The following is a 27,991-nucleotide window of genomic DNA, read 5'->3' on the forward strand; positions in this document are numbered from 1 at the left end:
ACCGAGGAAACAAACAATTGAACTGGCGAGGAGTTGCAAGTCATGTTCCACGTCAGGGCGCCCCATTGTGGCAATTGCGAACTGGGGCCTCACAGCAAACGAATGCGGAAAGTAAAATTCTGCAACGCAGAAGCTGTAAAGCTTTAAACCACTGCACCGAGGGACTTGTCTACATGCTCAGCGGTGCCTGCACGCGCACCACCTTGACGCTCTCACGAGCGCGCGCCTCTCGCTGCGCCTTTCCGACACCGAACAAGGTTCACCTCAACCTCGTGTTCGACAAGAAGAGCTGCAATACCATGGGCAACCGCGAGTCCAAGCTCAGGGCGCACGGCCAGAAGCGTGCAACACCCACGACCGCAGGTGACGCAGCCAGCCGGCCTCGCGGGCCGCTAGGCCAACCACTCGGCGGGACGTGTCTTTCCGACCTTTAAATGCCCCCGCGCCCGCTGCTATCCCCAAACTCGAACTGTTCCTCCGCACCCTTCCCACTTTACCAAGGCGTGGGCGAGTGGGAGAGCCCCATCACCAGCGCCTTCATCACAGAGAAGGCTGTGCGGCTGGGTGCGGTGGCGGTGCGGCCGCATGACGGGGCGGTGACGTGGCTGGAGGGGCGGCCGGAGGAGGGCGGGCGGCAGGTGCTGGTGATCAGGTGGGTGCGGAGGGAGGAGGGCACATGGGGGAGGAGGGGGAAGCAGGGGAAGAAGCAGGGGCAGAGGCGCGAGGGAGGCTCCCGTGCTACCGTATCACGAGTTTGCGGACGGACATGTGCGGCTCAGGTGCAGAGCTTTGTATATCGTTGTACTTAATTGTGTTATGTCCTGCCATTCTATTTTTCCCTAACGCGGCTGTGCGGCCCTCAGGACCGGGGACGGCGAAGTGCACGACGTGACTCCGGGTGTTGACACGGGTTTCAACGTACGCACCACCGTGCACGAGTACGGCGGCGGCGAGTACACACTGGCCGGCAGCACCGTGTACTTCACAAACTTCAAGTGAGGATGCATGCAGCTGTCGTTAGTGAGCGTGGTCTTGTGCTTTGTGTTAGAACGTTCTTATTGTCCGGCTTTCTACCGTACGGCATTTCTGTACTTCTGCAACTGGAGATGCCTGCAACGTGAGAAATTCATGTGCGAAACCTGAGTGGCTAGCGTCATGCGTTTTGTGGCATGACTCCAAGACCCTAGTTGCGCGAAGTTGACGTTGCTGCGTTTGTTTGCGACACGCCAGGGACCAGGCGCTGTACAGTCAGGACGTGTCAAACCCCAAGGCCCCCGGAGCCCCCGTGCTCGTCACCCCCGGCTCCGAGGCACGCGGCGAGCGCTTCGCCGACACATGCATCTGGGAGCTGCCGACGCCGGCGGCGGCCACCGCTGTCGCCGAAGCCGGCGGCGCCGCCAGCAGCGCCGCAGGCGCCGCAGCGGAGGCGAAGCCGGCGGCGGCGGCGGCGGCGGGACCAGGCCGGCGGCTGCTGGTGGCGGTGTCCGAGGTGCACCGCGACCAGACCAGCGGCGCCGAGCTGGGACCAGACCAGGTGGTCAACCGTCTGGTGGCTGTCGGTGAGTGGTGGGGGCCGGCAGGGGACTGCAACGCGAGGGGCACTACAGTACTTCGTTGAGTCGGGCGACGTCCATTGTTACGCACTTGCAGCGCTTGCTCTGCACGTTGTGGCAGTGGTGCTCATACTTCGTTCCGAAGAAGTCAACTTATTGCTACCTGCGCCTGTCAGCCTCCTTTCTTCCTGTTCTGTGCTGTTGTATTTGATACATCGGTTGCAGATGTGGCCACCGGCGCCGTGACTCAGCTGGCGGGCGGCGCTGACTTCTACATGTCGCCGCGTGTCAGCCCCTGCGGCACCTGGCTTGCGTGGGTGCAGTGGAACCATCCCAACATGCCCTGGGTGAGGGTGGGGTGCAGGCACATGGATGGGGTGGCGGTGGGGCTTACATGCCAAATGTCCCAATAGGGGTGAGAGTGGGGGAAGGGGAGGTGATGGTGGTGGTGGCAGTGGTTTGTGGTTTTGTGTGGACGCGGCGTTTGGCTACGACAGTTGAGCGTAGCTGGGGCGACGGCATGTGTTGATGGGCACGGTGTTATACGACATTAGCGTTTTTTTTAATACCTCCTTGCATGCATGTTAAAACGCTGCCCCCACCTGCACAGGACCACACCAGTCTGATGGTGGCGCCGCTGCGGCCCGATGGCACCGCGGGCGAGCCGGTCAGGTGCGTGCGTGTGTATATATATATATATATATATATATATATATATATATATATATGTGTGTGTGTGTGTGTCTGAGCGTGGGCGCTTGCGTGTGTGCGTGCGTGCACGTGTGTATGTGTGTGTACGGTTGTGACGCCAATGGGCGCCGTGCCGGCACACACACGTGCGCCCACACAACCGGCCCTTCGGTACCAGACCGCGTTGTACTGCCCTACCCGCACCCGCGGCTATCCCACCCCAACCCCAACCATCTCCACCCCGTACCAAACCCGCCCCAACCTCCACCCCACACTCTCTGCCCCCTTTCCACGGCCCTGCAGGGTGCGTGGCGGCGCCAGTGCTGTGCAGCAGCCGGTGTGGTCGCCGGACGGCGCCTACCTCTACTTTGTGGATGACGCAGCGGCTCCGGGGGCGGATGCGGCGAAGGCCGACCCGGCAGACCCGTCGTGAGTGCGATTGGCGGGGTGTGGGGCGTGTGGAGAGGTGGTGGTCGTTGAGGGTCAGGCCGTACGTCCGAGCCTGGCGATTGTTTGGGATGGTCGGGGGTGGCACTGTTGGGCGGGGGTGTTCTTCGCCGTGTGCAATGCGGCTGTGGACAACGCACGGCAGCCCTTCGTGTGGGACGGGGCGCATCAAAAGCACGCAGCACATCGGACATGGGCAGCGGCATCTAGCGACGCCCCAACACCACCGCTCTGCCTCCCAGTACACCCAAATAATTTAGTTTGGACCAATCATTGGCTATGCATACATGTCCTCCCCTGCTTGCCTGCCGCTCCGCAGCACTGGGGGCTGGTGGAACCTGTACCGCTGCCGCGTACCCGACACCGCGGCCGGTGGCAGCGGCGGCTGGGCCGCGGCGGCGGCGGCGGCTGAGGCTTTGCACCCTGCGGCTGCGGAGTTTGGCTTCCCCTCGTGGACTCTGGGCAGGAAAACCTTCCAGGTTTGTGTGTACGTATGCGTGTACGTGGGGAGGGGGGTTGTAGATACCAGCCCAAACTAAACCAGACCCAATGCAAAAGAGCGAGGAGGAGGGAGTGGAGGGGGACTGGTTGTCAAGACCGCGGGTTCGGGGCCTGAACTGTCAGGTCTCAGGTACAGGCAGTACTAGCCTCGGGGGCGGGTGCCTCTGCGTGAGGCTGCGTGGGGCTGCGTGCGCCTTACCGTATGACACACACACACTACGCACACACACCCGCCTGACACGTCTGGAAACGCTGCAACCGCCGCCCGCCACGTCCCCCATGCAGCCTTGACCCCGTTTAGTCGCAGTGCCACCGCTAACTCGCCCTCTTCCCATAGTGTTATTGTACTTAGTGGGCGGGATTTGGGACGCGTGATACCTAGCTTGTCTGCTGCACGCCGCCTCTCTTGTCGCCGTTGCCATTCACATGCCCGTGACACTTCCTCGCTGCCGCCCTATGCCCATGCTTCCACATTTGCCTATAGGTGAGCTCGACTACGACCAGCGGGCGGGAATCTGGGAATTAGGCGTGCTGGGTAAACGTTGTTTAGCGCGCCCAGGGTGCGGAGCATGGACGCATACAGTTGCAACGCGGGGTCAGGCCGAATGGTCGCCCGTGGGGTTCCAGGCTTATCGCGGGTAAGTATGACTACCTGGGTCACGGCAACCACGCGACGCTCGGTAAATTGGTAGGTATCGGTAAGTAACTCCGTCGCGTCATTGGGCGGGCTTTCGTTTCGTTTTTTAACACACACACTACACACACCACACACACACACTACACACACCACACACACACTCTACACACACACACACTATACACACTATACACACTATACACACACACACAATACACGCACGCACTCAGGTGCTGCCCGACGGCTCCGTACTGGCGCTGTACGGCGACCCCTCCGCCGCCGGCACCGCCCTGGCGCTGCTACAGCCGCCGGCTGCCGGTGCCACTGCCAAGGCGTGGAAGCTGACACGCCTGGACTCGGGTACGTGCCGTGCTTTCTGCACCCCATCTGTCGATTTGCGGCCACGCCCCTCCGTCAGTTTACCAGCATTAAACAGTGTTATGCTTTCTGGTGTTGCTAGCGGCCTGCCATCCGGGGCGGAGCTCAGCACTTATCGCGCCCCCGGACTCAAAGGAGTGCCAGATGGACTTGAACCCATATAAATGCTCATGCTCATGCGCGTGCAGCACTCACATCCAAACACATGCAGCGCCCCTTGTCGCACAGCCGCGCCGTGCCGTGCCGCATACACGACACCATGATACGCTCTCACATATCTTCACCACTTTCCGTTCCCTTGTGCTCCTGTAACACGCGCAGGCCTGACGTCCTTCGCCTCGGGCCCCGCGGTGCGTGTGGCCACCGACGCCGGCGGCGGCGGCAGGGTGACTGTGGGCGCCATCGCCAGCGCCGCCGACCGGCAGTCCGCGGTGGTGAGCCTGACGGTGGGCTCGGCCGGCGCGCTGGCCAAGAGCCGGCCGGGCGACTGGAAGAGCCTCAAGGCCTCCAGCAGCAGCAAGGTGAGGCGGCAGCGCGGCAGCGCGGCGAAGACAAAACGGTGATGACAGCATGTTTGTGCGTTGAGTTGTTCGGTGGTTCTGCACTGTACCGGTAGTTTGCTGCGTCTGGTTTCATGTCTCTCGTCGTCCGGTCTTACGTGGATGAATGTCCATGACCTGTGCTCGTTTCCACTCGTGACCCGTGCTGCCCTCTCGACTGCCCCACACGCTGCCTGCCCCACCCCCGCCAGATCCCTGACGGCTACCTGTCAGTGCCCGAGGCGGTGGCCTACCCGACCCAGTTCGACGGCCAGCCCGCCACCGCGCACATGCTCTACTACCCGCCCGTCAACAAGTGAGAGCCGGGAGGAGCCGCGGGACTGGGGAGGGCCTCGGGAGCAGTGGCGGGTGGAAGGGGGGGGGGGGGCTGCAGGCAGGCGGGCAGGCGAGTGGCAGAGGAAGATGCGTGGGGTGTTTTTGTGGGTGTATCCCAAGTATCCACCAGTGCTGCTCCCACCGCCGCCCCCTCCACCACACAGGGACTTCGCCTACCCTGCCGGCACGCTGCCGCCGCTGCTGGTCAAGAGCCACGGCGGCCCCACCTCCGCCGCCGCCTCCGGACTCAGCCCCCTCATCCAGTACTGGACCAGCCGCGGTGAGGAGACGGCGCGGGGGGAAGGCGGGGCGGGGCGTGGGGGGGCGGGGGGGCTTCCCGACTGGGTGGGATGCGTGATGCACCGGGGATACTCAGGTGGTTCCAATGCCTGCAAGCTGGGTGGTGGGTAATGGCATGATGGGTTCAGGGAACAGAGTGTTTCCCATCCCTGCCTTCAGGCCTGTTTAGGACGACGTCAGGAACGGCCCACGCCCACACCGCCGCCGCCGTGTGTACCACTGTGCCTACAACTTCACTTCTTCTTACTGAATCATGAATGTAACCCACCCACCCCCGCCGACACACGCAGGCTTCGCTGTGGCTGACGTGGACTACGGCGGCAGCACCGGCTACGGCACCGCCTACCGCAACCGGCTGCAGGGCCGGTGGGGGCTGGTGGACGTGCAGGACTGCGCCGCGGCGGCAGAGGTGGGTAACAGCAGCTAGCAGCGTGTTTCGGATCCGACATCGCAGTAATCATCCTGGCCAACAAAGTCCGACCTAGCACTTCGCGTGCTTGTCGCACTTCCGCTTGCAAGGATGCCTGGGGCACCGCCAAAGTAGTTCTGTCACGAGCAGCCACGCCACAGGGCTTCAACATCCCATCAGCATTATCGCAAACTTCCTCTTCCTTTGTCACACTGCGCAGTGGGCGGTGTCCGCGGGCCGTGTGGACAAGGCGCGACTGACCATCAGTGGTGGCAGCGCGGGCGGCTTTACCACCCTGGCGTGCCTGGCGTTCAGGTGGGACGGGGGCGGGGGCGGGGCCGGGGGGTGCTGGATTGAGGATCAGGATGCCACTCACACGCCACGACAAATTACACGCATATAGTCGCATGCAACGGCTCCTGGGGACACACGTGAGGCTGCCAACCACTTGCCCAAATCTCAACGATCTCCCCCTGGGTGGGCTTTCGGACAGTGGTGCGACTTTTTCATCGGGCTAGGGCACAGAATTACCTCCCCCCTCCGGCGGTCCTACATGCTGGCGCTAACGGTCGAATACGTATGAACACACTTGAGGTTTCATCATTTCCAAACTCTACATGAACGGCCCCTGTCCCCTCCAAAAAACCAAACACAGGAAGACGTTCTCCGCGGGCGTGTCGCTGTACGGCGTGGCTGACCTCAAGCTCCTGGCCGAGCACACACACAAGTTCGAGAGCAGGTGAGGCCGCGGGGCCGTCTGGGCTCTGCTGATGCCGGTGGCTTGCCGGTGGCGGTCCGGCCCACGCACACACACGCACACCGTAACTCTCCAACACATGCACACATTTCATTTTCTGTCTGCGCTCGCCTTTCGACGCGCCCCCGCACATAGGGTATGCACACACGCACGGCGCCGTCTGGGCGGGCTGCGTATTATAGCTTAACACACGTGTTTTACTTCCCGTCCACAGGTACCTCGACGGGCTGCTGGGTCCCCTGCCCGCCGCCGAGGCCGTGTACGCCGCCCGCAGCCCACTGGCGCACGCGGGCGACTTCTCCGCCCCCGTGGCCTTCTTCCAGGGCGACCAGGATAAGGTGTGTGTGTTTGTGTTAAAAAAAACGAAACGAAAGCCCGCCCAGACGACGCCGGAGTTACTTACCGATACCCACCATTTTACCGAGCGTCGCGTGGTTGCCGTCACCCAGGTATTCATACTTACCCGCGATAAGCCTGGAACCCCACGGGCGACCATTCGGCCTGACCCCGCGATGCACCTGTATGCGTCCATGCTCCGCACCCTGGGCGCGCTAAACAACGTTTACCCAGCACGCCTAATTCCCGGATTCCCGCCCGCTGGTCGTAGTCGAGCTCACCTCCTCCGCCTCGCCGTAGCTCCTCGAAGCGTAGCGTAGAGCAGAGCGGAGGACTACACCACTGGACCCCACCCGCACGTAGGACCGTAGGACCGGGAGACCGCAACGCACAGACACGCGTTACGCACCCACCCGCAACGCCACACGGTAGGGCACGCGGAAATGAATTACAGGGCTCGCTTAACCCATGTGTGTTTGTGTGTGTGTGTGTGTGTGCATGTGCGTGTGTGTGTGAACCTACCCCATATGGAAAAAGAAGCGCTGCAGGGAGAAGCTGCAGCCGCATATGCGCGGGGGGGGGGGGGCTGCGGTGCTGGAGAGAGTACTGGGGGGCATGGCGAGGTTGTGAGGACCAAGCCTGCAATGTGCTGGGCTGGCCCGCAAGTGGCTGGGGGGAGATGCGTGTTCACGGGAATGGCGGGAGTCCCTCCGTGGGGTCACGATGACAACGCACGATGACAACGCACGGTGCGAGTACGGTGCTCTGACTCCCTCGTGTCACGCGCGCTGCCGCGCCGACCCCACAGGTGGTGCCGCCGGAGCAGGCGGTGGTGATGCACAAGGCACTCAAGGTGAGAGCGCGATGGAAGGTGGCCGGTGGCGTGCTCTGCGCGCGTGCCAGAGAGCCACACGACGGACAAGGCGTGTGGCTTGTGGGTTGGCATTTTTTTCCCCCAGCACCCAAACCCGCAATCCTGGACGCGGATGTCCAACTTCCTCCCAACGCCACAACCCACCACAGGACCGCGGCCTGCCCACGGCGCTGGTGATGCTGGCGGGAGAGCAACACGGTTTCCGGCAGGTGTGTGTGTGTGTGTGTGTGTGTGTGTGTGTGTGTGTGTGTGTGTGTGTGCGTGTGTGTTCGTGCGTGTGCACGCGTGCGGGTCATCGGAGCGAGCGGAGCCTAGCTTGGCACACGTGCTGACTGCTTAGCTCGTGATACCGGCGCACCACTGCCTCCTGACTGCTTCGTATAGCGTCCTCTGCGGTCTGCCGCTGCCCGCCGCTGCGGCCGCCGCTGCTGCCCGCTGCTGCCCGCTGCTGCCCACCGGTGCTGACGCCTTGTCACGCACTCCCCCGCATTATCGCTTGCAACTAACGCCTATGCCTGTGCTCCGCTCGGTTAGTTCGTTTGGTTTAGTTTGGGCTGGTATTTACAACCCCCCCCCCTACGACTTCACTTCTTAATTAATCATGAATGTAAAACCCCCCCCCCCGCCGCCCTCCCCACAGGCCGTGAGCATCCGCACGTCGCTGGACGGCGAGCTGTTCTTCTACGGCGCCGTGCTGGGCTTCCCCGCGTCCATGCCGCCCGACCTACCCGACATCCCCATTGACAACCTGCCCAAGAAGCAGGAGCAGCAGCCGAAGCCGGAGCAGCAGAAGCAGGAGGAGGGGAAGGCGGGGGCGGCTGCGCCGGCCGCTGCGAAGGCGGCGCCCGGGGGCGCCACGAAGTGATGAGGCGCACCCAGAGGGGCGAGTGTGTGTGCGACTGAGGTCGCGAGAATGATGTGAAGTCGCGATGAGGACTGCACATGCCGGCGTGCGCACCCGCCCGCAGTGGAGGGTGGAGGACACAAGGGGGCGCAGCACGTGGCGGGCATTGCCACACGCATGCATTTTGTGTAGGCATATAACGACGCCGTCCACATGTGCTGGGACGTGTGTGTCAAAACATGTGTTGTGTCGAAACATGTGTGCCGGAACGTGTGTCAGAACGCGTGTCTCTCGAATGACACCGAGTAAGGATTGTAGCGGCTGCGCACATGTGCACGAGCGCCGGGCTACAAGAGCACCATTTAGCAAGCATTGTTAGTGGCAGGCGGTTGCAGTTGACCCGGCTGTCCAGTGTTCGAGATGTAGTGACAGGCCGACAGAGATGCCGAGAGCAAGCAGTCGGTGATATGCACGAATGCCTCGTTGGGGCAGTAGGCACGATTCAACTCGTGGGAGTGGCTGGCTGTCTTTCAATTACAGGAGATCCGGCAACGGGACGGCCAAAGTTGCGCAGTTGGCACTGTAACCAGAGTAGTGAGCCCCAAGCGGACTGGTGCAGGGCTAAGAGTCGAACACCCAGCAGATGTCAGCACCCAAATGATGCCTGCAGGATAGCTCGGTCGACATGCTGCCTGCGTCCTGCGTCCGGCGCCTGCACCCTGCCGCTCCTCGACCCCACAGCGCCACCCTTTTCGCCACCACCACCTCCGTGCAGGGTTGCCTAGTACGCGACCCTCTCTCCATAATACGCGTATTAATACAGCGTACTAGGATTCCTAGTACAGTACGGTAAAATACGGTGCATAATACGCTGGGCCAGGAAATCCGGGGGGGAAGCCGACGCAAACACGGCACGCGTGCCCGCACCATGCCCGAATCGGTGTGAATCTGGATTTGCGCGGTCATAGTCTTCTAGCGGAATTTCCTTCAACTTATTATGCTCATATTGTTGTAAGAGAACACAGCTGCAGTGCGGAGAGCAGCCATGGTTCGCAAACTTCGACGGACATCCTTTCCAGCACCCCTCGCGCCCCTCGCCCAGCCACGGCGCTGCCACGGCCCACCCCGCTGGTTTCCCCAGCACAACGTATTTTCCAACGTACTAGCCGACGAGGGCAGCGTACAGTACGTAGTACAGTACGTAGTACATAGTACGCGTACTACGAACTAGGCAACCCTGCCTCCGTGCGCCCGCCTCCCGCCTCTGCCTCCAGTGTCGATACAGCACACCCTCCTATACCCAGCATACACCCACTTTACACAGCTCACACACACACACACACACACACACACCAACCTGCCCCTCAACATCCCCTTCCAAACTCCTGGCATTCGCACCCCCACTTGCCAAGCCACCCGCCGGCTACTTCCGCCCGCTATTTCCGCGGCTTGCCCACGGGCGCGGAGCGGCGCTCGCTCACGAACCGCCTCTTGCGCGCCTCCGCCTCCAGCTCCTCAGGCTCCCGGTGCACGCGCGCCTTCTGCGCGCCAAACGACTTGACGAACTGGCCGCGGCGGATGCGCGCCGCCTCGCGGTCGCGCGCCTCCGCGTCCTCCTCGAGCACCAGTGTGCTGAGGGGCGGTGGGGGGCAGGGGGCAGGGGCGCGGGGGGGGGGGGGGCTCAAGGTGGCGTTGCGTTTCATACATGAGGGGGGTGGGTTGTAGATACCAGCCCAAACTAAACCAAACCCAATTGGGGGCGGTTTAGACAGCGGGTTTGGGTAGGAGACGGGATGCAGGGAGCGCGGGGACCGCGCGGGTGCTGCGGCGCCGGCTGTCGGGCTGTGGTGCAGCACAACGTCCCTCTTTGATGGACGATTGAAGCAAGCCCTCCCCGGTGTCAACAAACCCAGGACTGCCAACAACCGCCCCCACCTCCCCACCCCTAAAACTTGTAATTTCATCCCTCTGTTCTCCATGCACGGCTACTATCCCCCTCGGGCCCGCTCACCTGCCGCCCACTTGTGCCAGCAGGCTGCGCTTGAGCGCCTCGGTGGCCTCGATGCTCTTGAGCTTGTCCTTGGCGGCCAGCGGCACCTCCGCCAGCGTGCTCACCATGCCCGGCAGCACCAGCTCCTGCTCCAGCTGGGTGGTGAAGTCGGAGGGCAGCGCGTACAGCTCCTGCTCCAACTGCGGGGGGGGGGGCAGAGCGGACACGAGAGTGGCGGGTGAACAGGTGGGTGCCGTGGGAAGGAGGTGGAGACAGGGGACAGGCAAGCCGGCACTACCGCCCAGTCGCAAGCGAGCCGCCCGTCACCAGTGGCCGCCGCTAGCCCACCAGGAGCCCTTCCCTGCGTACATGCGCCCCAGCCCACGACTCCCCAGCCCCATACCCTACCCCCGCCTCCGGCCCTACCTTTCTCCGCTTGACCTCGGGGTCGTTCTCCTCCGCCTCCGCCTCCGCCGTCTTGCCCAGCCGCGCCGCCAGCTGCTCCTCCACGTACTTCTGCCTGCGAGCGGATCAGGCGCGTGCGTGTGTGGTGTGTTGATGAGTGCGTGACGTCTTGGAGCTTGCCCATAAAGGTTTAAGATGGCAGGAACCTGCCACAGGACAGCGTATGCAGTGTGTGCACACGTTCTGCACCCGTTTCCCCAGTGGTGGCCGCAGTGCCGGGGTCGCTGTGCCGGGGCAGAGCCCCCCAACGGCCTTCCACGCTGCGTCCCTGGGAGCCATGGACAGCGCGTGGCAGCGCGTGGCAGGGCCGCACCTCGTCATCACCTGCCTGTCACGCCCTGAACATGCCTCCCAGGAGCAGCCCACAACGCGGGTAAGGCCGCGTCCGCCCGTGTCATACGCGCCCATGTCCAAAGTCATCCCCTCTCGTACAAAGCTCCCCAACGGCCTGCCACGGTGCGTCAACGGCTACTCCTGCCCCACCCAGACTGCTGCCCACACGGCTCCCCCATCTGAAGCGCTGTTCCCGCCGAGTACCGCCCACCTCCCATGCTTGCCCGGGCACCCTGCATCGCCTGAATCCCGCGGGCGCGCCAGCACACACAGGCCCTGCATCCGCAGCCCAAGCCTGCCATGCCGCACTGCTCCCCGCCCCTCTCCCCTCTCCCTGCCCCCGCCCCCTTCCTCACGGCTCCACACCACTCACATGTGTGCATCCTCGTCCATCTGCACCGCAATGCTCTTGGCCTTCACGTAGGCGTCCATCACCACCGTGCCCGCGCCCTCGCCGCCCTCGCTGCCCGGCTCCACGGAGCCCTCCCGGCTGGCAGGGCCGATGCCCGGACCCCCGCCGCCCATTGCCAGCGCGCCGACGCCCGTGCCGGCGCTGCGCTTGCGCAGCTGCTGCATTAGCCGCGTCTCAGCCAGTTTATCGCTGCGGGGGTGCGTTAGGGTTTGGAGGGTTTGAGAAGCGGGGACAACCCCTAGGTGGTCAGGAGAGAGGCTTCGCAGATTTCCCAGGAAAAGCCGCTGCTCCTGCTGCGGGCCCCGAGAAGGAAGTCGCTGCTGGTCAAGACTTGGCTTACCGTTGGCATTCGGGCTCAGCGCTGACGTCCGGGGCATCTTCATCCTCAGATGCTACTCGTTTCCGGATGTTCCTTTGTTTACCAGACATGTCTCAGGTTGTGTAACAGATAGAAGTTGTGCCAAAAGGCAATTAGGTCAGGAGCAAGTCAGTTCTCGCAGGGACCTCACAAGATTCAAGCGAAAGTGAGCAAGGAAACTGAATTAAGCGTATATGCGTCAAGTGTAACAGTTATACAATCAGCGAAGCGTCCGGTTTGCGTTTGTGCTGGGAGACCCCTTGAAGCAAGTTCTAGCAGGTAGGCTGTCGTGTGCAAAAGGATTATACAGAAGTATATACGCCTTAAACAATTACGAGTCCAGCAAGGGGAATGCAGGCTCGCGAGTTACTGCATGGACCAGTGCATTGCATCCGGAATTCTCCTTAAAGAAGACGGCCCCGACGTTCATTCCCATACGCGTTGTATCTGTGCATACATTATGCTAGCACAAATGCGAGGGCGCCTGGGCGCGCCATGCGCTGCTGGGCGCAGCTGCCAGCCGCCACCTCTGCATTCCGCAACGCCACGTCGACCGCTGCGCAGCTTCGTCGTGCCAGCAGCTGCCTCTGTAGACGAGGTCTCTAATGCACCTCCTGTAACTACAGATTGGTCGGCGGACCGCCGCAGCTCAGGAGAGGCCTCAACGTCGGGACAGGAGCAAGGGTTTGACTACGATGCCCCCGCCTGGGTGCGCGAGCGCAACGCAGTCTTCGCCAAGCAGCTGGAGGGCAAGCTCGTGCTGGCGCCTCTCACCAAGGTGACTGCGCCGCTGAGTGAACTAGTGTGGAGGCGCGTGTGATCAGCATCCGGTTGAGCGGCGTTCCACGACACGCGTGCCCAGCTCTCTGCTCCGTTCCGGCCACAGATCTCTTGCGACGCGCACCTAACGGTCTCTGTCATCCCTCTATCTTTATGCGCTGCGATAGGGTGGCAACGTTCCGTTCCGGCGGCTGTGCCTGCACTTCGGTGCCGAGGTGACCATGAGCGAGATGGCCTTCACCAAGCCGCTGCTCAAAGGTGTGTGCGTGCCGACTTACCCCGTTTTGGGGCAAACCGCCTCACAGCCGACTGGGAACTTATGGGTCGCAGCGAGGACGGCACAGGGCGTGGTGGCATGCCGTGTGGCCGTGTGGGCCCCTGCCTGGATGCTGCCGAGCCTGTCGCGCGGTACTAACCCCGCCTGTGTAGCCCCCTGCTCGCATGACCGCGTCACCACCACCTGACACCAACAACCGACAACAACCCACAACGACACAAGGTGACCGTGTCGAACGAGCACGGCTTTACAAGGCGCCTGGCGAGCAGATGTTTGGCTTCCAAGTGGCCTGCAAGACCATCTCGGACGGCATCGCAGCGTCAAAGCTGGCCAAAGAGGTGAGTGCGTGAGCCTATCCGTGCGGTCCCGTGTGCGGGTATGCAGGCGCATAGGGCTAGGTGCTGTAACTGCAGGTGGTGCAACGGCGCATTGGCGCATTACAGCATTACGCCCGGTGCATCCGGTGCTCCTTGGCGCTGCCTTCGAGCCCTCCCCCTCCCTCCCGCTGCCTCCTCCCTCACCTGCCGCCACCTCCCCACCACGGCCTGCACGCCACACAGGGCGGCGCCCAGTTCCTGGACATCAACTGCGGCTGCCCCATCTACGGTGAGAGAGAGCGCAAGGGTGTGATGATAAGGCGTGATTCGTAATGCCGTCGCCAGGTGCGTGCGCACGCGCGCATGCCCTTCTCCCTACATGCACAGCACTCGGCCAAACGCGCTCTCGCCCACCTCGCTTGCCACTCACCCACCGCCGCATCACACAACCTTACCAAATCTGCAGAGGCCACTCGTCGCGGCATGGGCAGTGCAATGCTGCGCAAGCCGCGGGCTCTGGCCAAAATGGTGGCGGGCATTGCGGCGGACAGCGAGCTGCCGGTGACCGTCAAGGTGGGGGGCCTGGACTTGGCTGCTGCTGCTGGGGCTGGGGCTGTTGTTTTGCGCTGCGTTGGAGCGCTGGATAGGCGGCTGCTGGCGGGCTGGCTTGTCTGGGGTTAGGTGGGGCTCGGAAACGCACAGACCAACCCCCCCCCTTGTTGGCGCTCCACTTGTCTTCCTTGACGACGCCACCCCCTTCTCGGCACAGATTCGGCTGGGCGAGAATGACAAGAAGATAGTGGTGGACACAGTGGTGGACTACCTGCACCGCGCGGGGGCGGCGGCAGTCACCGTGCACGGTCGCACCGCGGAGCAGAGGTGCGCGCGGCGGGTTGGTGCAGCGCGGCGGGCGGGGGCGGGGGACGGGCGGGACTGCATGGGTGGGTGGGGGCACGGCCTGGGCGATGGGTAGAAGGGGCAGGGATGACGTGGCGAGGAAGGGACATGTGCGGAAGAGAGAAAGTATGTAAGAGAGAGAGAACGCCGGGTGATGAGATTATATGGATTCCCCTTCGGCAGTGTCGCAAGACACAGCGACCGACACCCCATTGACTGACGGCCGTCCTCTCTCTCTGGCTGCCGGTTTCGCTCGGACGTGGTCTGTGTCCTAAGACCCTGGCCATTGTAGACTTTTGCGTGGGTGCTGGGGGGGGCATGTGTTTCAAAAGTAGACGGATGCATGTTCACACGCCGTGCTCGAGCACGAATGTGCCACATACAAACATATTTGACAGCCTACGTGCTAGCGAGCGTGCCATAGCCACGAATGAAGAGGAGGAAGGGCCATGAGCGCCGGAGAAAGTGAGAAGAAGAATGGCCGGGTGATGAGATTATATGGATTCCCCTTCGGCAGCCTGCACACGCGGGCAGCGACCGACACCCCATTGACTGACGGCCAAATCTCTCGCTTCGCCTCGGTTCCTCTGTTAGAGTTAGCATGTTTCTGGGGATCATGACTAGACGGCAGGAGAGCGGGTGGCCAATGTGTATCATGGGAGTAGTTGTAGGGTTGTGGTAGCATCAGAGCCGGATGATGAGATTATATGGATTCCCCTTCGGCAGTGTCGCAAGACACAGCGACCGACATCCCATTGACTGACGGCTTTCTGAGCATCAAGTAGCGTTTAGGGGCGTTCACACGGCAGCCTTCGTCTCCGGGAGCCTGATAGGCGCCTGCGGTGCCTTGCACACTTCCACACTCTTCGCACTGGAGCCGCACCAGCCCTTACATGGCTCTGTAGAGTCTGTACCGGTCATGACTCAAGCTACCGCCTTGACGCATTGTTCCTGTCACCGCCATGCAGGTACAAGAAGGCTGCTGACTGGGCAAAGGTTGGCGAGGTGAGGCTCATCTCACACAAGCGTGCTAGGTGTACGCAGCAGGTGTTCATTCGCTCTGACACGCCTGCACACGTGTCGGTATCACCAGTTGCATCCTTTGGCATGAACACAGAAAGAGAGAACGGCCGGATGATGAGATTATATGGATTCCCCTTCGGCAGTCCGCCCACGCGGGCAGCGACCGACACCCCATTGACTGACGGCCGTTATCTCTTGCCACCAGACGACGCAAGCATAATCAGCACCGTACAAACACATTACTGGATGCACATCGACACCGGACGGCCGCCAGCCCCATCACAACATAACACCCAACGCCTGTGTTTCCGTGTGTGTGTCCCGCGGTGGCGCCCAGGTGGCTCGCTCCACGCCTGTGCCCATCATCGGCAACGGCGACATCCTCACGCACTACGAGGCGCACGCGCGGCGCACCGAGAGCGGCTGCACGGCGGTCATGGCGGGCCGCGGCGCGCTCATCAAGCCCTGGATCTTCCAGGAGTACAAGGAGGTGAGAGGCACAGAGGCCTCGGCTGTGCGTCTAGTCTCGTGCGGCCTCATGCTTGCGCCCTTGCCCGAAACAGCAGCCCCTTGCGCACATTCCCCAACTATCAACTCTGCCCACACCGTGTTGATATGTCGATCCACGCCACTCCGCAGGGTCGGGAGTGGCTGCCCAGCACGGAGGAGCGTGTGGGTGTGTACCGCCTGCTTGTGTCCTACATGAAGGAGCACTTCGGCGACGACGAGCGCGGCCGGCGCAAGGCCTGGTACTTCTTCCCCTGGCACTTCGACTTCCTTAACAGGTGCGTGGGGTCACGGGTACACGGCGGCTTGGTTGCCCACCTGTCGCAACGTGCGGATGGTGCAGCAGCTGCTGCTTTGGGTAGCTGGTGCATTCTGTTGTTTGCTGAGGGGTGGGTCTGCAGCTGAGGAGCGCAGCTGCCGCCGAGCATGCTCCCCACGGACGCCTTGTTGCCCGCTGCTGCGACGTGCGCTGCGCCCCATCTTGCCTTCTCGAGCACCGCCCTTCCCCAACCTGTCCCTCTCTTCCTGCCTGCCCTCTCCCATCGCGCGTGTCGCCGACAGGTATCGGCCGCTGCCTGAGGCCGTGTACGGCGCCGCCTCACGTGAGCACCCGCTCATCATGACGCGCATGGACCTGACCGACGCACGTGTGGGCGAGGAGGGCCCGGAGGGCCTGGGCTGGGCGGAGCGGCTGCTCCGCTGCGAGCACCCCGAGTCCCACGAGGCCATTGCGTCGGCGCTGTGGGAGGCGGCCAGCGATGCGGACGCCGTGGCCGCGTTGGAGCGCATTGGGCGGGAGGGCGTGGAGGCGTGGGAGGAGGCGGTGCGGGCGGGCGGGAGAGGCGGCGACGCTGCGCGCGGCGGCGGTCTGGGCGTTGGCGGTCCTGCGGGAGGAGAGGGCGACGGCGGCCGGGAGGGCGGCGGCAGGGGCGGGCGCAGAAGCAGGAACGACGATGCGGAGCTGGAGCGCGGTTAGGGATACCGGTAGGCAGCAGCTGGGTATGGGTGCAGGCACTGCGCCTGGTGAGGATATCGACGCGCGCCGGCTTCTGCCAAGCTGGCACTGTCGAGCTGATGCTGGAATGCACTTGATACGATGGTAGGACAGCAGGTGGCCCGCCGTTTTGGCTTGCGTGCAGTTTGTGCTTGGTGGATGCAGTGCGTTATGATTGTATAGAGCGTGTTGGGGTGCGGTGTCGTTGCTTCTTGGGTGGTCACTTCTTACGGCCTTCAGGCCTTAGCGCCTGTAACCAGGTTCCGTCCGATCAGTCGTAAGCGCATTCTGGTGTATGAAGACTCGCGATGAAGCTAACATCGCGAATCTGCGTGAACCAAGTTCACTCCATTCACGCCTGCGTTGAACACCACGCTTCCACGCCTTCCTTTAAACGCTTCGCGCCTGTCCTTGTCCCTATCTCTGGCAAAATGCTTCGACGTCTCACATGGCATTTGCAAGCAAATGATTGTTATGGCTGGTGCCTTTGGCGGGCCTTTGGAGTCAGGTGAGGGGCACTCTGGCCGTGCGTGCGCCCGAAGCGACGCGTCTGCAGGCACTGCGGCGCTGCGGCGCTGCGGACTGGATTGCATGGTCGCGCCGCCTTGAAGGCCTGTGGACCCGTGCCGTTGATGCTTTCGCTGCAAGAGGCCTCAATGTCGCGCGCATCGCCCGCGCCCTGGCCAACTCGCGTGTCTACCCCACCACCTTCATTAGCAGGGACCGCGCCATGGGCAACGTCACCCGGTCACCGGCAGCGCGACTGCCGACCGGCTGGCTGTGTACGACGGCACACGGGCACAGTCAGTGTTGACAGGTGTGCGTCAACGAGAGCTGCTTGTGGCCGTCGCCCAAGTACCCGGGTGTGCTGGCGGTTGGCGATGCTGCAGCCGTGCAGGAGTGCAGGACGGAACCAAGATTGTGGCGGTTGACACGCGGCCGGGCTCTTCCTCGCACCTCCGTCCCTGCGCCACCTCCTATGCAACGCCGCAAAAGCCAGCCGCGACCCCGGCGCCACCACCTCCTGCACCTGCCATCTCCTCCCCGCCCTTCCCCGCGACCCTGCCCACGGCCACATCTTCACCCACCGCCTACCGCCCGCCTTGACGCCGGCCGCCGCTGCCCTCTGGTCCATGGGAGCCAACACGCGCCCACCGCCTGACCCCAGCGCGCCTCTCCCCACGTCCCTGGCCGACGACCTGCGGAAGTCACTCTTCGGATACTGCCGACGCGCCGCCCGCGCCGCACGCATCACCACCGACTCCGCCACATCTTGGGTCAACGCCGCCGCCGCTGCCCTGCGCGCCACTGTCGACCCTTCCGCCGCCGCCTCCGTCGATGCCGACATGCTCCTCCACCCCGCCCCCACACCGCCGCCTCCACCGGCGTTTCCGCTGTCCGCCGCAGATGTCGCCGCCGCCACCGCCACCTTCCGCAGCGTCCGCCGCAACCTCATCATCACGGTCATGGACAAGTGCCCGGACAACTTTGTCGCCGTGTGCCCCCACCTATATCATGCCAAGCTCGCCGCCGACTTGCAAGCATCCCCCTTCTACGCCGTCGCCACCCCTGCTGACTACTCCGCCAGCCTTACCGCCGTCGGGCTTATGCTGCAGCCGCTGGGGCTCCCCTTCCACGCCGCCCGGCCGCCACCTGTCAACTACGGCACCGGCAAGTGCCACAAGACCCCCTTCGGTTTTCGCTACATCACCGCCTCTCCCGCCATCCCCACCACCGATGCCGCCGTCGTCCTCACCGGCTTCCTCCGTACGCTGGACGCCACCCTGCCGAAACTGTACGCAGCCCTCTTTCCGCGCCTGCCCCTGCGGCCGTGGCACGTCAACGGCCCCTTCGTCTCCGCCAGCCTGCTGCGCCACGCGTCCCTCGCCCCCAGGCCGATCAACCCTCTCCCCGGCGCCGGCACCACCACCTTCACGCCCACACCCCCCGCCGCCACCACCCCCGCACCGACTACCCTCGCCCCGGACTATCCCTGTGCCGTCTGCGGCCGCACCAATGGTCACGGCCTCATCCTGTGTGATCACCCCGGCGCTCGCACCGACGGCCATGCCACATGCCTCGTCGGCGCCCACGGCGCATGCTTACGGCCCGCAATCAGCACACGCGCCGCCCACCGCATGGGCACCTGGCACTGCCCCCTGCACGCGCCGCAGCCTTTTGAGGACACCGCGACATCCTGCCCCTACACTGGCACCCTCACCTTCGGCCGCACGATCCGGTACCCGCCCCCTGCCCCTGGGCCACCCATCGCCACCGTCACCTACACCGCCTCGACTGCCGCGCCATGTCAGCTGCCCGGCCCTATCTCCGCGCCGGCCGTGTGCACATATGACGTGGAACGGCTCTTCACCAACCTGCCTATTCCTACCTGCATCGAGCATTTGGTCAACCTCTTCTCCCTCGTCCTCTCCACCCTGCATGATGGAGCCGCCGGCCTCCAGTTCTACCCGTACAACCGTGCAGCCGAAGCCCAGTGGCCTACCGAAGCCGCATGGCTTGCCCGCGCCAGCCCCAAATCCACCTCCGCCGCCCGCCGCGGGCGCCCCCCGCCTGCTCCCCATCCGCATCGAGGTCTCGACGCTCACGGCCGATACTATATGTGGACGCCCGGCGTCCTCCGCACGGTGCTGCGCGCCCTGCTTGCGCATGCCTACACCTCCTACCGCGGCCAGCCCTACCTGCAAATTCGCGGCGTCGCCATGGGCGCCATCTTCGCTTCGTACGTTGCCAACCTGGTCCTTGCCTATGATGAGTTGCGCTGGCAGCGCGCACTCTACACCCGCGTCTTCATGCCCTCCGCCAGCTCCTTGTGCGCAGAAGCTTCCCTCGCCCTTGATGTGCTACTGGCGTTCCAAGATACCCAGCGGTACACCGACGACCTCCTCGGCTGCTGCAACCCCTTCCTTCCCCACCTGCTGCTGCAATCCCAATCGCTTGCCGGCATCCCTGGCATCTACTCCACCGACTTCACCTTGGCGGCCTCCGGCGCCACACCCGCCGCCGGCGTCGCCACGCCTTACCTCAACTTCGCCATCACCCCCCACAGCAGCAACATCTACGGGCACGTCGTGTACGACCTACAGCCGTACGACAAACGCGACAGCCCCAAGTTTGCGCAGCTCGGCATCTCCCGCTTCACCCCGTTCTACTCCTGCATCCCCCGGCACGTGCGCTTCAACGTTGTCATCGGCGCCCTCGTCACCCTTGCGCGGCTCTGCACCACCCTCGGCACCTTCATCACGTCAGCACGGCGCACGCTGCGGCGGCTGCATCTGCGCGCCTACCCGCGCCCCTTCCTCCGCAAGGCCCTCATGCGCTTCTATGGTCAGCATCGCCAACTGCTGCCGGGTACCATGACCTCACGCGGGCTCCTCAGCCTCCTGCCGCCCCCGGATCTGCCCCCTCCTCCGCCGGCGGCCCCGCCGCCGCCTCCCCCTCCGGCCCCCGCGCCACCAGTCGCCGCCGCCGTCGTCCTGCCGGCCCTGCCCGCACCACCGCTTCCCTTCCCTCCTGCTGGCCACGCGGCCTGGTACCACGGCGACAACAACATCGGCTCAGGCGACGACATGTCCATCTCCTCTGACAGCGGCAGCGATATGTCCATCTGTTAGCAGCAGCCCCAGATGTGACGCAGCAGCGTCAGCCTCAGCCAGCACGACAGCCGTGGAGCGGCGACCTGGGCGACGGTAGCGGCGGTACCGAGCGGTGCGGTGGCTTGTAGTAGGTGTTTGGGGGGTGGGGCGCCGGTCCCGGCTGCCCTGAACCGCTCTGCGGTGCGGGGACGGCCGTGCCGGTGTTCCCGTGCTGGGCTTCTGGTTTCCAGTTTTACGGTAGGGACACAGGTCGGTGCTAAGTTTGGGGCTTGGCGCGCGTGTGGGCTTTTTCCTTGTCGGTTCGGCGCGGGTCGGGTTCTTGGGTTTGCGTTAGGGGCGCTGGTTTTCGGGAGTGTGCTGTCCCGCCGGCCGTGTGTGGGGCGTGCGGTGCGTGATCGCCGGCTTCTCGGCCGTCTTGTGGGTTGTGTGTGCGCGTGTGAGTGCCTGTTTGCGGCGGGCGCGTGTTGGCTGCGTAGGCGGGCTCCTTGGCGGGTTTTTCGTCCTGGCTGTGTTTTGCCCTGTGTGTGTGCGCGTGTCCCCTCTCCGCGCTCCCGTGCCGCAGGGCTGCTGGTTTTAAGACGCCGCCTCCTGTCTTGCCACCGGGGAGCTCTTCGTGAGCCCGGGCCCCATCCAGCCACGTACCCAAGTACCCACCTACGTACCAGCCCCAGCGCTGCCAGCCTCTGCAGCCACCCAGCGTCCCATGCCAGCTGTCCCGTGCCTCTCCCCAGCTGTCCCGTGCCTCTCCCCAGCTGTCCCACCCCAGCAGTCCCACATCCGCTGTCCCCTCCCAGCTGTCCCTCCCAGCTGTCCCTTCCAGTAGTCCCTTCCAGTTGTCCCTTCCAGCTGTCCCACACCAACTGTCCCACCCCAGCTGTCCCTTCGGCTCCCTTCTCAAACGCAGCTTCAGCAAAATCTACAGCCTGCCCGACTCCCGGCGTGTGCGGCCTTCCGCCCGCCTTCCAAAACGCAACAGCCCCCGCCTCTCCTCGCCAGCCGCTCACAGCCGAAACTCTGCTTCTTTCTTTATCAGCCACAAACATCAGCCACAAACAATGCCTCGGAAACAACGCCTCGGAAACTTCCTCCCAACTAGTGCGCGGCCACAGCTCCCCTACCGAACGTCGCAGCACCTATCCTCACCATCAGCAACGCTTCCTCACCTCCGGTTGTGTTGTTGGCGTGTTGCACCGCATTCGGCCTGCCCGCCACAATTGTCGTACACATTCGGGCCCCTCTTCTGCTTTGCTTCGCCTTGTTCTTGCCCCTGTTTGTCACACTGTCGCCCGGCCATTGTTTTGCTGCACGCCGTTGCATTACGCTAGTGCTCGTCTACACAGCTCATCCGTGGACGCCGGTCGACTGCCTGCAGGTGCGCATCGGCTATGCTATCCGCGCGGTGTGGCGTCGCATTGAGTCTGTGTGGTGCTATCGCCTTGGCCGGGCGCCCGGAGCGTGAGGAATGCGCGTCAGCAAAACATCGACACAACCTGCCAGCTACCGTCGGTACAGTAACAGCGCGCGAACGACGCACCAATGCCTTGTCCCTTCTTGCTACGCATTTATGTGGGCACGGGTGGGAGCCACACACATCGGGACTACGCTTTCCTGCCCCTTGCCATGTTCCATCACGAGCGGCCGGGCGCGTACGACGGGGCGGTTGCCTTTCTGAACAATGACGGGCGGGTTCCGGCGCTGTCCTCAGTGCTCGTATCTTCCATCTACACTGTAGAAATGTGCCCAAAATCTGCCGAAGGCGGAGAAAAATTTTTGGGTTTGGGTGCCACGCATCTACGCAGTGTAGACGGTTTTGGCCGGTTTTGGCGCAAAAATGGGGGAAGCGTAGACGTTTTGGGGGGCTTGGGGGCTCAGGTGTAGATGCCGCGGTCAGGGTCATCTACGCATGTGTAGATGCCGGGTGCCTGAGGGCATCTACAAGATACGAGCACTGGCTGTCCTTCAACCAGTTTGGGCAGTACGGCACCTGCTACGTGGATGTGAGTGCCTGTGGGCACCTGATGTGGAAGCTTGTTGTTTGCGTCTTCGGTGGTGGTGAAGCAAGCAATGGTGTGGAGCAAACGTGCCGAAGCAACACCGTGTTCTGTACACTAGGAGTCCTGGACCAGGGGTGTCCTGGACTAAGGAACCAATTGACGAAACCAAACCCAACTTGCAATGAGCAATACCCGGTTCAATCAACACCCCAAGTGGCAGTCTTGGCAGGCTGCTCCTACGCCACAGCAGCGGCAGCGAGGTCCCCCTGCCCTGTTCCACCCAAACCAGGATTCCGAACCCACACCATGCCACAAAATTCCGCTGCTGCTTCACGCACCAAAGAACCTAGCGCCATGTACATTGTTGGAGACCCCGCCAATAGACAGAGTCATACTTCTGGGTTCGCAGCGGGGATGACAGAAGATTGTCCCCACGTGCCCGACTCAGCCCCACCAGCAATACCTAGGCCGCCTCACAGTGCCACCGCGCCATGCGTCCTTTGCTGTTCAGGGCCCCACCGCTGCCGCTTCCGCGCGCGCCCTTCAACCCCCGCCCTTACTTCCTCGCCCCCTGCTCCTGGCCCTGCCCCCAACACCGTCGCCGCCGCCGCACCCGCCGCCGCCGGCTCTGCGCTGCCATTCCTGGAGCCTCCCGATACGTCTGGCCCAGCAGTGCCGTCCGCTGCGTGCCCTTGCTCTGCCGCAGCCTCGCTACCAGTGCCGCCTCTCCCCGAGGTGCTGGGTGCCGCAGGTGCTGCTACTGCTGCTGCCTCCGCTGCTACTGCCGCTACTGCCATAGACCCGGACGCCACTGCATCTCCAGCCGACACGTGGGTGCCTGCGTGATTGCCCTGCCGCCCGTCCTGCGCCCCCTCTGGCTGTGTTTGCGGCTGCTGGGCATGCTCCGGTGCCACCAAGCTCACCCGCTGCACCGCTGCGCGGCAGGCAGCCGCAATGGTCTCCGGCGCCGCCATGGCTCCCGTGCCCTCGTCCCCGCACGCCAGCCGCTTACTGACAGGCGCCACCACCACAACCGTGCTACAGCCGCCACTGCTAGCTCCAGCTGCAGCGCTACTGCCACCGCCGCCGCTGCTGCTGCTACTGCCAGCGCCGGCGCCCAGCTGTGTGAGCGTGTCTAGGTGGCGAGCGGTGAACGGCGACGCCCACATGGCCGTATTCATGGCGGGCGCAACCTGCACGTGCACACATGAGCACACACGAGCGCATGCGCACGTGCATGTCACCGGTGGACGGCTCAGCCACCGCTCACACGGGTCCTGCCCGCAATGCTGTGGAACACCCCCTGGAGATCAGCCAGCCAGTCAGCCACAGCCTCAGTCACCATCTACTGGTCCGTCAGTCAGTCACTCACCAGCAGGGGCTTGCGGAAGTCCCAGGCACGTACCACACACGTCAGCAGGTTGTCAGCCATACCTGGCAAATTCCGAAGGCCACAGGACAAATCAGAGAGGCCAAAAGGGACTCAACAGGGGCAGGCCGTGCCGCCGTGCTCCTTTTCACACGCCCTGGAAAGCTGCTTGACCCCCGAACCGTGAGACTTCGCACCCAATTCACGCTATACTGGTAGAAGCCTTGCCATGCCCCCGCACCGTTTGCCAGCTTGGCCAGGCTGTTGGCGGACAGCGGTGCAACCACCAGCACGTCGGCCCAGCGGCGCAGGTCGATGTGAAGCACGGGGTCGCCCACGGCGCGCCATTGCCGCCACTCCGTCTCGTCCTGGCGGGGATTGGCGAGAGGGAAGGCGGAGACGTCGAAGGCAAGGCCGGGCCCACCCACGGCACAGAAGCCAGGCGCGCGAAGTCGGATTGCCGCCACTTGTAGCTGTTCGTGAATGTCCATGGTAACTGCATTCCTCCCACCGCTTGCGCGTGTGTTCTTACCCCTAGAATCGGCTTCACCGCATCCGGCAGCTCGTCCTCGTTGATGAAATGCTTCGCTGAGCTGGTGACAATCAGTTTTACGTCGCCTATCTCCAGTAGCAATCGGCAGAGCGTCGCAACCTTGATGCTAGCGACGCTTCCTACGCAGCATGGAACCTAGGTTCGCTCTTGCGCAGCCGGGCAAGTCGAATTGTAACAGCAAGCGCACCTGTTGCTGCTAGCAGAATTTGTGGGCGCCGTTCCATGTCCTATCGCGACGGAGCGCTAATTTCTACGATTTACAAACTGTCCTCACTCGGTAACTGGTGAGTGTCATTGCGCAAAGAATAAACAGGAATGTAGCTTGCGCTCTAAGTAGCGCGCCAATCCAGTCAGGCAGGCGCACGTAATTCGTCATGACGCACGAACCCTCGCTCGTGATGGAACATGGCAAGGGGCAGGAAAGCGTAGTCCCGATGTGTGTGGCTCCCACCCGTGCCCACATAAATGCGTAGCAAGAAGGGACAAGGCATTGGTGCGTCGTTCGCGCGCTGTTACTGTACCGACGGTAGCTGGCAGGTTGTGTCGATGTTTTGCTGACGCGCATTCCTCACGCTCCGGGCGCCCGGCCAAGGCGATAGCACCACACAGACTCAATGCGACGCCACACCGCGCGGATAGCATAGCCGATGCGCACCTGCAGGCAGTCGACCGGCGTCCACGGATGAGCTGTGTAGACGAACCCTCGCTGCACTAGTCCCTCACACGAGATGGCTCTCACTCTCAGGCGCGCTCACCGTCATTCCAACCCTCTCACTCATATCGCTGCATCTATCTTGCACCTGCAGAAACTTTCATAACCGTTTGCCATAGGGCACCTGTCACCGAAGCACAGTCATACACACAAAACACCACCAGTTGGAGCGCCTAAGCACACGCTCGGGCCCAGCCGGGACCATCCAACAAATCAGGCGCACAACACCGGTAGGAATGCAATGCATCCATAATGCCGTCCGATAGCCATTGAACCGAGTCACCACCATACCTTAACGCTCCTCTTCCGCATACGGCCCAGCCCACACAGCCACACCCAGGCATGCCCGAGCCGCCTGCGCCCTACTGGATGCTACACCCTCCGACACCGCCGCTGTGTGGCCTACCACCTCCAGCGCAGGCCAACCGCCTCTTCCGGGTCCTCCACCACGAGGGGCACTGCTGCCCGCAGGCGCCCGGGCGCCCAACAGCATGCTATTGCCCCTTTCGGCAAGCACCCGCGTGGCCTTGCCCAGGCCTCAATCATATGCCCGCCAGCCCGCCCGCCTGTCTCCAACTGCCGGCGACTTCCTTTCCTTCTTCCCCACTCGCACATCCATGCAGCTACTGCCGCCCAACGCATCCTGAGAGGCTGCTGCTACCGCCTCTTGCTTTATGCCTCGGTGATAGCGCGCAGGATCTGGCCGCTGTACTTGAAGCTGGACTCGGTCTCCGCCAGGCAGTGCTCCTTCTCCGCCGGGGTCCAGCCCTCGGCCATCACGTTGATGGACTTGCGCACGCCCTCCAGGTGCTCGTTTACGTCGCCCTGTGCGTGTGTATGGTGTGTGTTTGTGTGAGTGTGCATGTGATGCTATTCATGTGCATCCCACTGAGGCTGACGAAAGCCCGACACGGGCAGAAGCTATGACCCGTCGGCTGCCGGTCGGTAAGTGGTCCATCTGACACCCTGACTTCTCAGCAGCCGCGCCCTGACCCTGCAGCAGAGCCTGGCTGTCGCAACCTCAAGCTCCCAAGAGCCTCACCCACACCACCCCTTCATCCCGCGCTCCCGCATCCCACCCACGTGTTTTGCCTTTGGCCAACCCCCCATATTCTGTAATTTGTTCACGCTGTCTTCCGTGGACGTCTCCCCTCGCCCCGCCCGTCCTCCCACCTGCCACTTGTAGAACTCCAGGGTCTGGCCGTCCAGCAGCATGCTGGACACCTGCGCACGTGCACGTGCGGGTGCGTGAGCGTGTTAAAAAGAGCACAAGGTACGTTTGTGAGTGCTTGCCGTGCAGACATGACCCACCTTGTCCAATTCCTGGCCACGCCCTGACTCGAACTCGCTGACACAACCCTACCCTGCCAGCCTGCCGCCGATGAGCCACATGACTCATGCTCATACACACACAGTCCTAGCCCCTGATGACAACGACGCACCTTGTTGCCGATCATGCGGCCGCCGGCGGTGTGTGCGAAATAGAAGTTGTAGTAGTGGCAGATGAAGGCGGGCGGGTCGGTCTTGGCGAGCTTCTCCAGAAAGGCCACGTAGGTGGCGGCTGTGAGAGGTATGGGAAGAGGTCGAAGGGCGGAAGAGGGAGCGCGATTCCGCGGCATATGGGTCAGCTAGGAGCACAGGCAATCTATTGGGTAGGTGAGGACGAGCCTCAGCGCATGCGGTACCAGGGTCCAGACAGACATCGAGCCGCATGGCTGTCCACGCACCTAAGCGCGCGACACCCGCGGCCCATTGCTTGGCCCCACTCTCCCACTCCTTGCACACACAAACGCAGCCCAAAGACTTCTCCCTGTGCTCTTCTCCCTACTCTTCTCCCTGCTCCGCGGCTCCCCCCACCACGAGCCACGCACCCGCGCCGTCCGGCTTCATGTCCGGGGGCGCCAGCTGGAAGGACTGCTCCATCCAGGCAATGTCGGCAGCCAGGCCTGGCCCGCGCTCCAGACCCGTGTTGCGCAGCGCCTTGTCTGTGGCGTATGTTTGTGTGGGGGGGGATGATTTGGGTTGGGGACATAATGAAATTAGGAGAGGTGAGGTGGGCGGAGGTGTGGACTGTCGTGGTGACGCACGGTGTGGCGGTGTGGGCCGGTTGGCCCTTCCAAAACCCGTGAAACCCACGTCCATGCGCCTGCCCCATGCGCCTGTGGACTTCAACTCCACGCCGGCCGTGCATGCATTGCTGGCGGCCAAACCCTGAAGCCCGCGCGCGGGGCACTGGCGACGGAGACTCACAGGCGTCGCTGGAGTTGACAAGGCGCTCGAAAGTATCAAAGACCTCCTTCGACTCAACCAGGAAGCGCAGGTAACCCGGGCGAGTGGGCGTCCACTGCAAACGACAAAGAAACCCTGTCATCAACAGTTCCAGGCAGCAGCGCGACACCGTGGCGAGACCATGCCCTTACCGGGCCTTGCTTGGGGGCCTCCTTCTCGCCCTCCTTAGGCGCCTGGTCCTTCGTATGCAGCTTCATTGCCACCTTGCGCATCTCAGCAATAAAGCCTGCGGGCCGTAAGGTCGTTAGATCGCCCGGACGAGTGCCAGTAAGCGCATGCAACCACAAACGCACCCTTGTCCTTCTCCGTCAGCACCGCCGTGCCACTCGAGCCATGGCCGTGACCATGGCCACCTCCGTGACCATGACCGTGGGCCAGGACACGCACCACGCGGCGAGGCGCAGGTGCAGCGCGACCGCTGGCACGGACCGAGGCGGTGGATCGAGAGGACAGAAGCATTGTTATCGAACGAGTGAGAAATACTGTATACAAGTCAATTTACTGAC

At 63.2% G+C, this 27,991-nt stretch overlaps 5 protein-coding genes across 6 annotated transcripts; 2 read left to right on the top strand and 3 right to left on the bottom strand.

Annotated features, from left to right (window-relative positions):
- The first annotated feature begins 141 nt into the window (after nucleotides 1-141).
- CHLRE_10g423300v5 (uncharacterized protein) lies at nucleotides 142-9,199 on the top strand. Its single transcript, XM_043066515.1, has 19 exons — nucleotides 142-363; nucleotides 502-652; nucleotides 864-995; nucleotides 1,231-1,559; nucleotides 1,779-1,900; nucleotides 2,164-2,225; nucleotides 2,547-2,672; nucleotides 3,010-3,169; nucleotides 4,059-4,188; nucleotides 4,528-4,727; nucleotides 4,958-5,061; nucleotides 5,246-5,361; nucleotides 5,672-5,790; nucleotides 6,011-6,105; nucleotides 6,446-6,529; nucleotides 6,762-6,885; nucleotides 7,692-7,736; nucleotides 7,907-7,966; nucleotides 8,398-9,199. The coding sequence occupies exons 1-19, from the start codon at nucleotides 300-302 to the stop codon at nucleotides 8,620-8,622; spliced, it is 2,448 nt and encodes an 815-aa protein (XP_042919912.1). The 5' UTR covers nucleotides 142-299; the 3' UTR covers nucleotides 8,623-9,199.
- A 5-nt stretch (nucleotides 9,200-9,204) lies between these two features.
- Nucleotides 9,205-12,488, bottom strand: CHLRE_10g423350v5 (uncharacterized protein). The gene is made up of 5 exons (XM_001702533.2): nucleotides 12,142-12,488; nucleotides 11,763-11,990; nucleotides 11,018-11,111; nucleotides 10,613-10,791; nucleotides 9,205-10,233 (listed from the first exon to the last, which is right to left on the bottom strand). The coding sequence occupies exons 1-5, from the start codon at nucleotides 12,228-12,230 to the stop codon at nucleotides 10,038-10,040; spliced, it is 786 nt and encodes a 261-aa protein (XP_001702585.1). The 5' UTR covers nucleotides 12,231-12,488; the 3' UTR covers nucleotides 9,205-10,037.
- Nucleotides 12,489-12,590: 102 nt separating this feature from the next.
- CHLRE_10g423400v5 (uncharacterized protein) lies at nucleotides 12,591-17,352 on the top strand. Of its 2 annotated transcripts, XM_043066516.1 has the most exons (11): nucleotides 12,591-12,937; nucleotides 13,107-13,197; nucleotides 13,369-13,374; nucleotides 13,439-13,554; nucleotides 13,777-13,822; nucleotides 14,000-14,106; nucleotides 14,303-14,412; nucleotides 15,399-15,435; nucleotides 15,791-15,943; nucleotides 16,093-16,238; nucleotides 16,522-17,352. In XM_043066516.1, exons 1-11 carry the CDS (start codon nucleotides 12,620-12,622, stop codon nucleotides 16,934-16,936), a joined length of 1,545 nt encoding a protein of 514 aa, XP_042919913.1. In that variant the 5' UTR covers nucleotides 12,591-12,619; the 3' UTR covers nucleotides 16,937-17,352. The 2 variants fall into 2 exon arrangements, with proteins under 2 accessions (XP_042919913.1, XP_001702749.2); XM_001702697.2 differs by lacking the exon at nucleotides 13,369-13,374.
- A 5,305-nt stretch (nucleotides 17,353-22,657) lies between these two features.
- CHLRE_10g423450v5 (uncharacterized protein) lies at nucleotides 22,658-24,800 on the bottom strand. The gene is made up of 5 exons (XM_001702532.2): nucleotides 24,672-24,800; nucleotides 24,464-24,603; nucleotides 24,173-24,299; nucleotides 23,935-23,996; nucleotides 22,658-23,755 (listed from the first exon to the last, which is right to left on the bottom strand). Exons 1-5 carry the CDS (start codon nucleotides 24,706-24,708, stop codon nucleotides 23,036-23,038), a joined length of 1,086 nt encoding a protein of 361 aa, XP_001702584.1. The 5' UTR covers nucleotides 24,709-24,800; the 3' UTR covers nucleotides 22,658-23,035.
- Nucleotides 24,801-24,982: 182 nt separating this feature from the next.
- Nucleotides 24,983-27,980, bottom strand: CHLRE_10g423500v5 (uncharacterized protein). Its single transcript, XM_043066517.1, has 7 exons — nucleotides 27,779-27,980; nucleotides 27,617-27,711; nucleotides 27,447-27,540; nucleotides 27,068-27,181; nucleotides 26,639-26,757; nucleotides 26,370-26,420; nucleotides 24,983-26,021 (listed from the first exon to the last, which is right to left on the bottom strand). The coding sequence occupies exons 1-7, from the start codon at nucleotides 27,942-27,944 to the stop codon at nucleotides 25,869-25,871; spliced, it is 792 nt and encodes a 263-aa protein (XP_042919914.1). The 5' UTR covers nucleotides 27,945-27,980; the 3' UTR covers nucleotides 24,983-25,868.
- Nucleotides 27,981-27,991: the final 11 nt, after the last annotated feature.

The sequence above is a fragment of the Chlamydomonas reinhardtii genome, chromosome 10 (genome assembly GCF_000002595.2).
Source record: "Chlamydomonas reinhardtii strain CC-503 cw92 mt+ chromosome 10, whole genome shotgun sequence".
Lineage (NCBI taxonomy): Eukaryota > Viridiplantae > Chlorophyta > Chlorophyceae > Chlamydomonadales > Chlamydomonadaceae > Chlamydomonas > Chlamydomonas reinhardtii.

What these genes read in the sequence shown, in the direction of transcription:
- CHLRE_10g423300v5 (XM_043066515.1), top strand. Translation starts at nt 300, where the DNA reads ATGGGCAACCGCGAGTCCAAGCTCAGGGCGCACGGCCAGAAGCGTGCA. An exon ending in CAACCGTCTGGTGGCTGTCG is followed by an intron (nt 1,560 to 1,778) that starts GTGAGTGGTGGG and finishes CATCGGTTGCAG; the next exon opens with ATGTGGCCACCGGCGCCGTG. An exon ending in CTGGCGTGCCTGGCGTTCAG is followed by an intron (nt 6,106 to 6,445) that starts GTGGGACGGGGG and finishes AACCAAACACAG; the next exon opens with GAAGACGTTCTCCGCGGGCG.
- CHLRE_10g423350v5 (XM_001702533.2), bottom strand. Translation starts at nt 12,230, where the DNA reads ATGTCTGGTAAACAAAGGAACATCCGGAAACGAGTAGCATCTGAGGAT. An exon ending in GCTGAGCCCGAATGCCAACG is followed by an intron (nt 11,991 to 12,141) that starts GTAAGCCAAGTC and finishes GCACCCCCGCAG; the next exon opens with CGATAAACTGGCTGAGACGC. An exon ending in ATGGACGAGGATGCACACAT is followed by an intron (nt 11,112 to 11,762) that starts GTGAGTGGTGTG and finishes ATCCGCTCGCAG; the next exon opens with GCAGAAGTACGTGGAGGAGC.
- CHLRE_10g423400v5 (XM_043066516.1), top strand. Translation starts at nt 12,620, where the DNA reads ATGCTAGCACAAATGCGAGGGCGCCTGGGCGCGCCATGCGCTGCTGGG. An exon ending in CGTCAAAGCTGGCCAAAGAG is followed by an intron (nt 13,555 to 13,776) that starts GTGAGTGCGTGA and finishes CACGCCACACAG; the next exon opens with GGCGGCGCCCAGTTCCTGGA. An exon ending in GGTCGCACCGCGGAGCAGAG is followed by an intron (nt 14,413 to 15,398) that starts GTGCGCGCGGCG and finishes ACCGCCATGCAG; the next exon opens with GTACAAGAAGGCTGCTGACT.
- CHLRE_10g423450v5 (XM_001702532.2), bottom strand. Translation starts at nt 24,708, where the DNA reads ATGGAACGGCGCCCACAAATTCTGCTAGCAGCAACAG. An exon ending in CGGTGAAGCCGATTCTAGGG is followed by an intron (nt 24,300 to 24,463) that starts GTAAGAACACAC and finishes AATCCCCGCCAG; the next exon opens with GACGAGACGGAGTGGCGGCA. An exon ending in CCTGGCCAAGCTGGCAAACG is followed by an intron (nt 23,997 to 24,172) that starts GTGCGGGGGCAT and finishes GGAATTTGCCAG; the next exon opens with GTATGGCTGACAACCTGCTG.
- CHLRE_10g423500v5 (XM_043066517.1), bottom strand. Translation starts at nt 27,944, where the DNA reads ATGCTTCTGTCCTCTCGATCCACCGCCTCGGTCCGTGCCAGCGGTCGC. An exon ending in TGTCAACTCCAGCGACGCCT is followed by an intron (nt 27,182 to 27,446) that starts GTGAGTCTCCGT and finishes CATACGCCACAG; the next exon opens with ACAAGGCGCTGCGCAACACG. An exon ending in TGGAGTTCTACAAGTGGCAG is followed by an intron (nt 26,022 to 26,369) that starts GTGGGAGGACGG and finishes ACACACGCACAG; the next exon opens with GGCGACGTAAACGAGCACCT.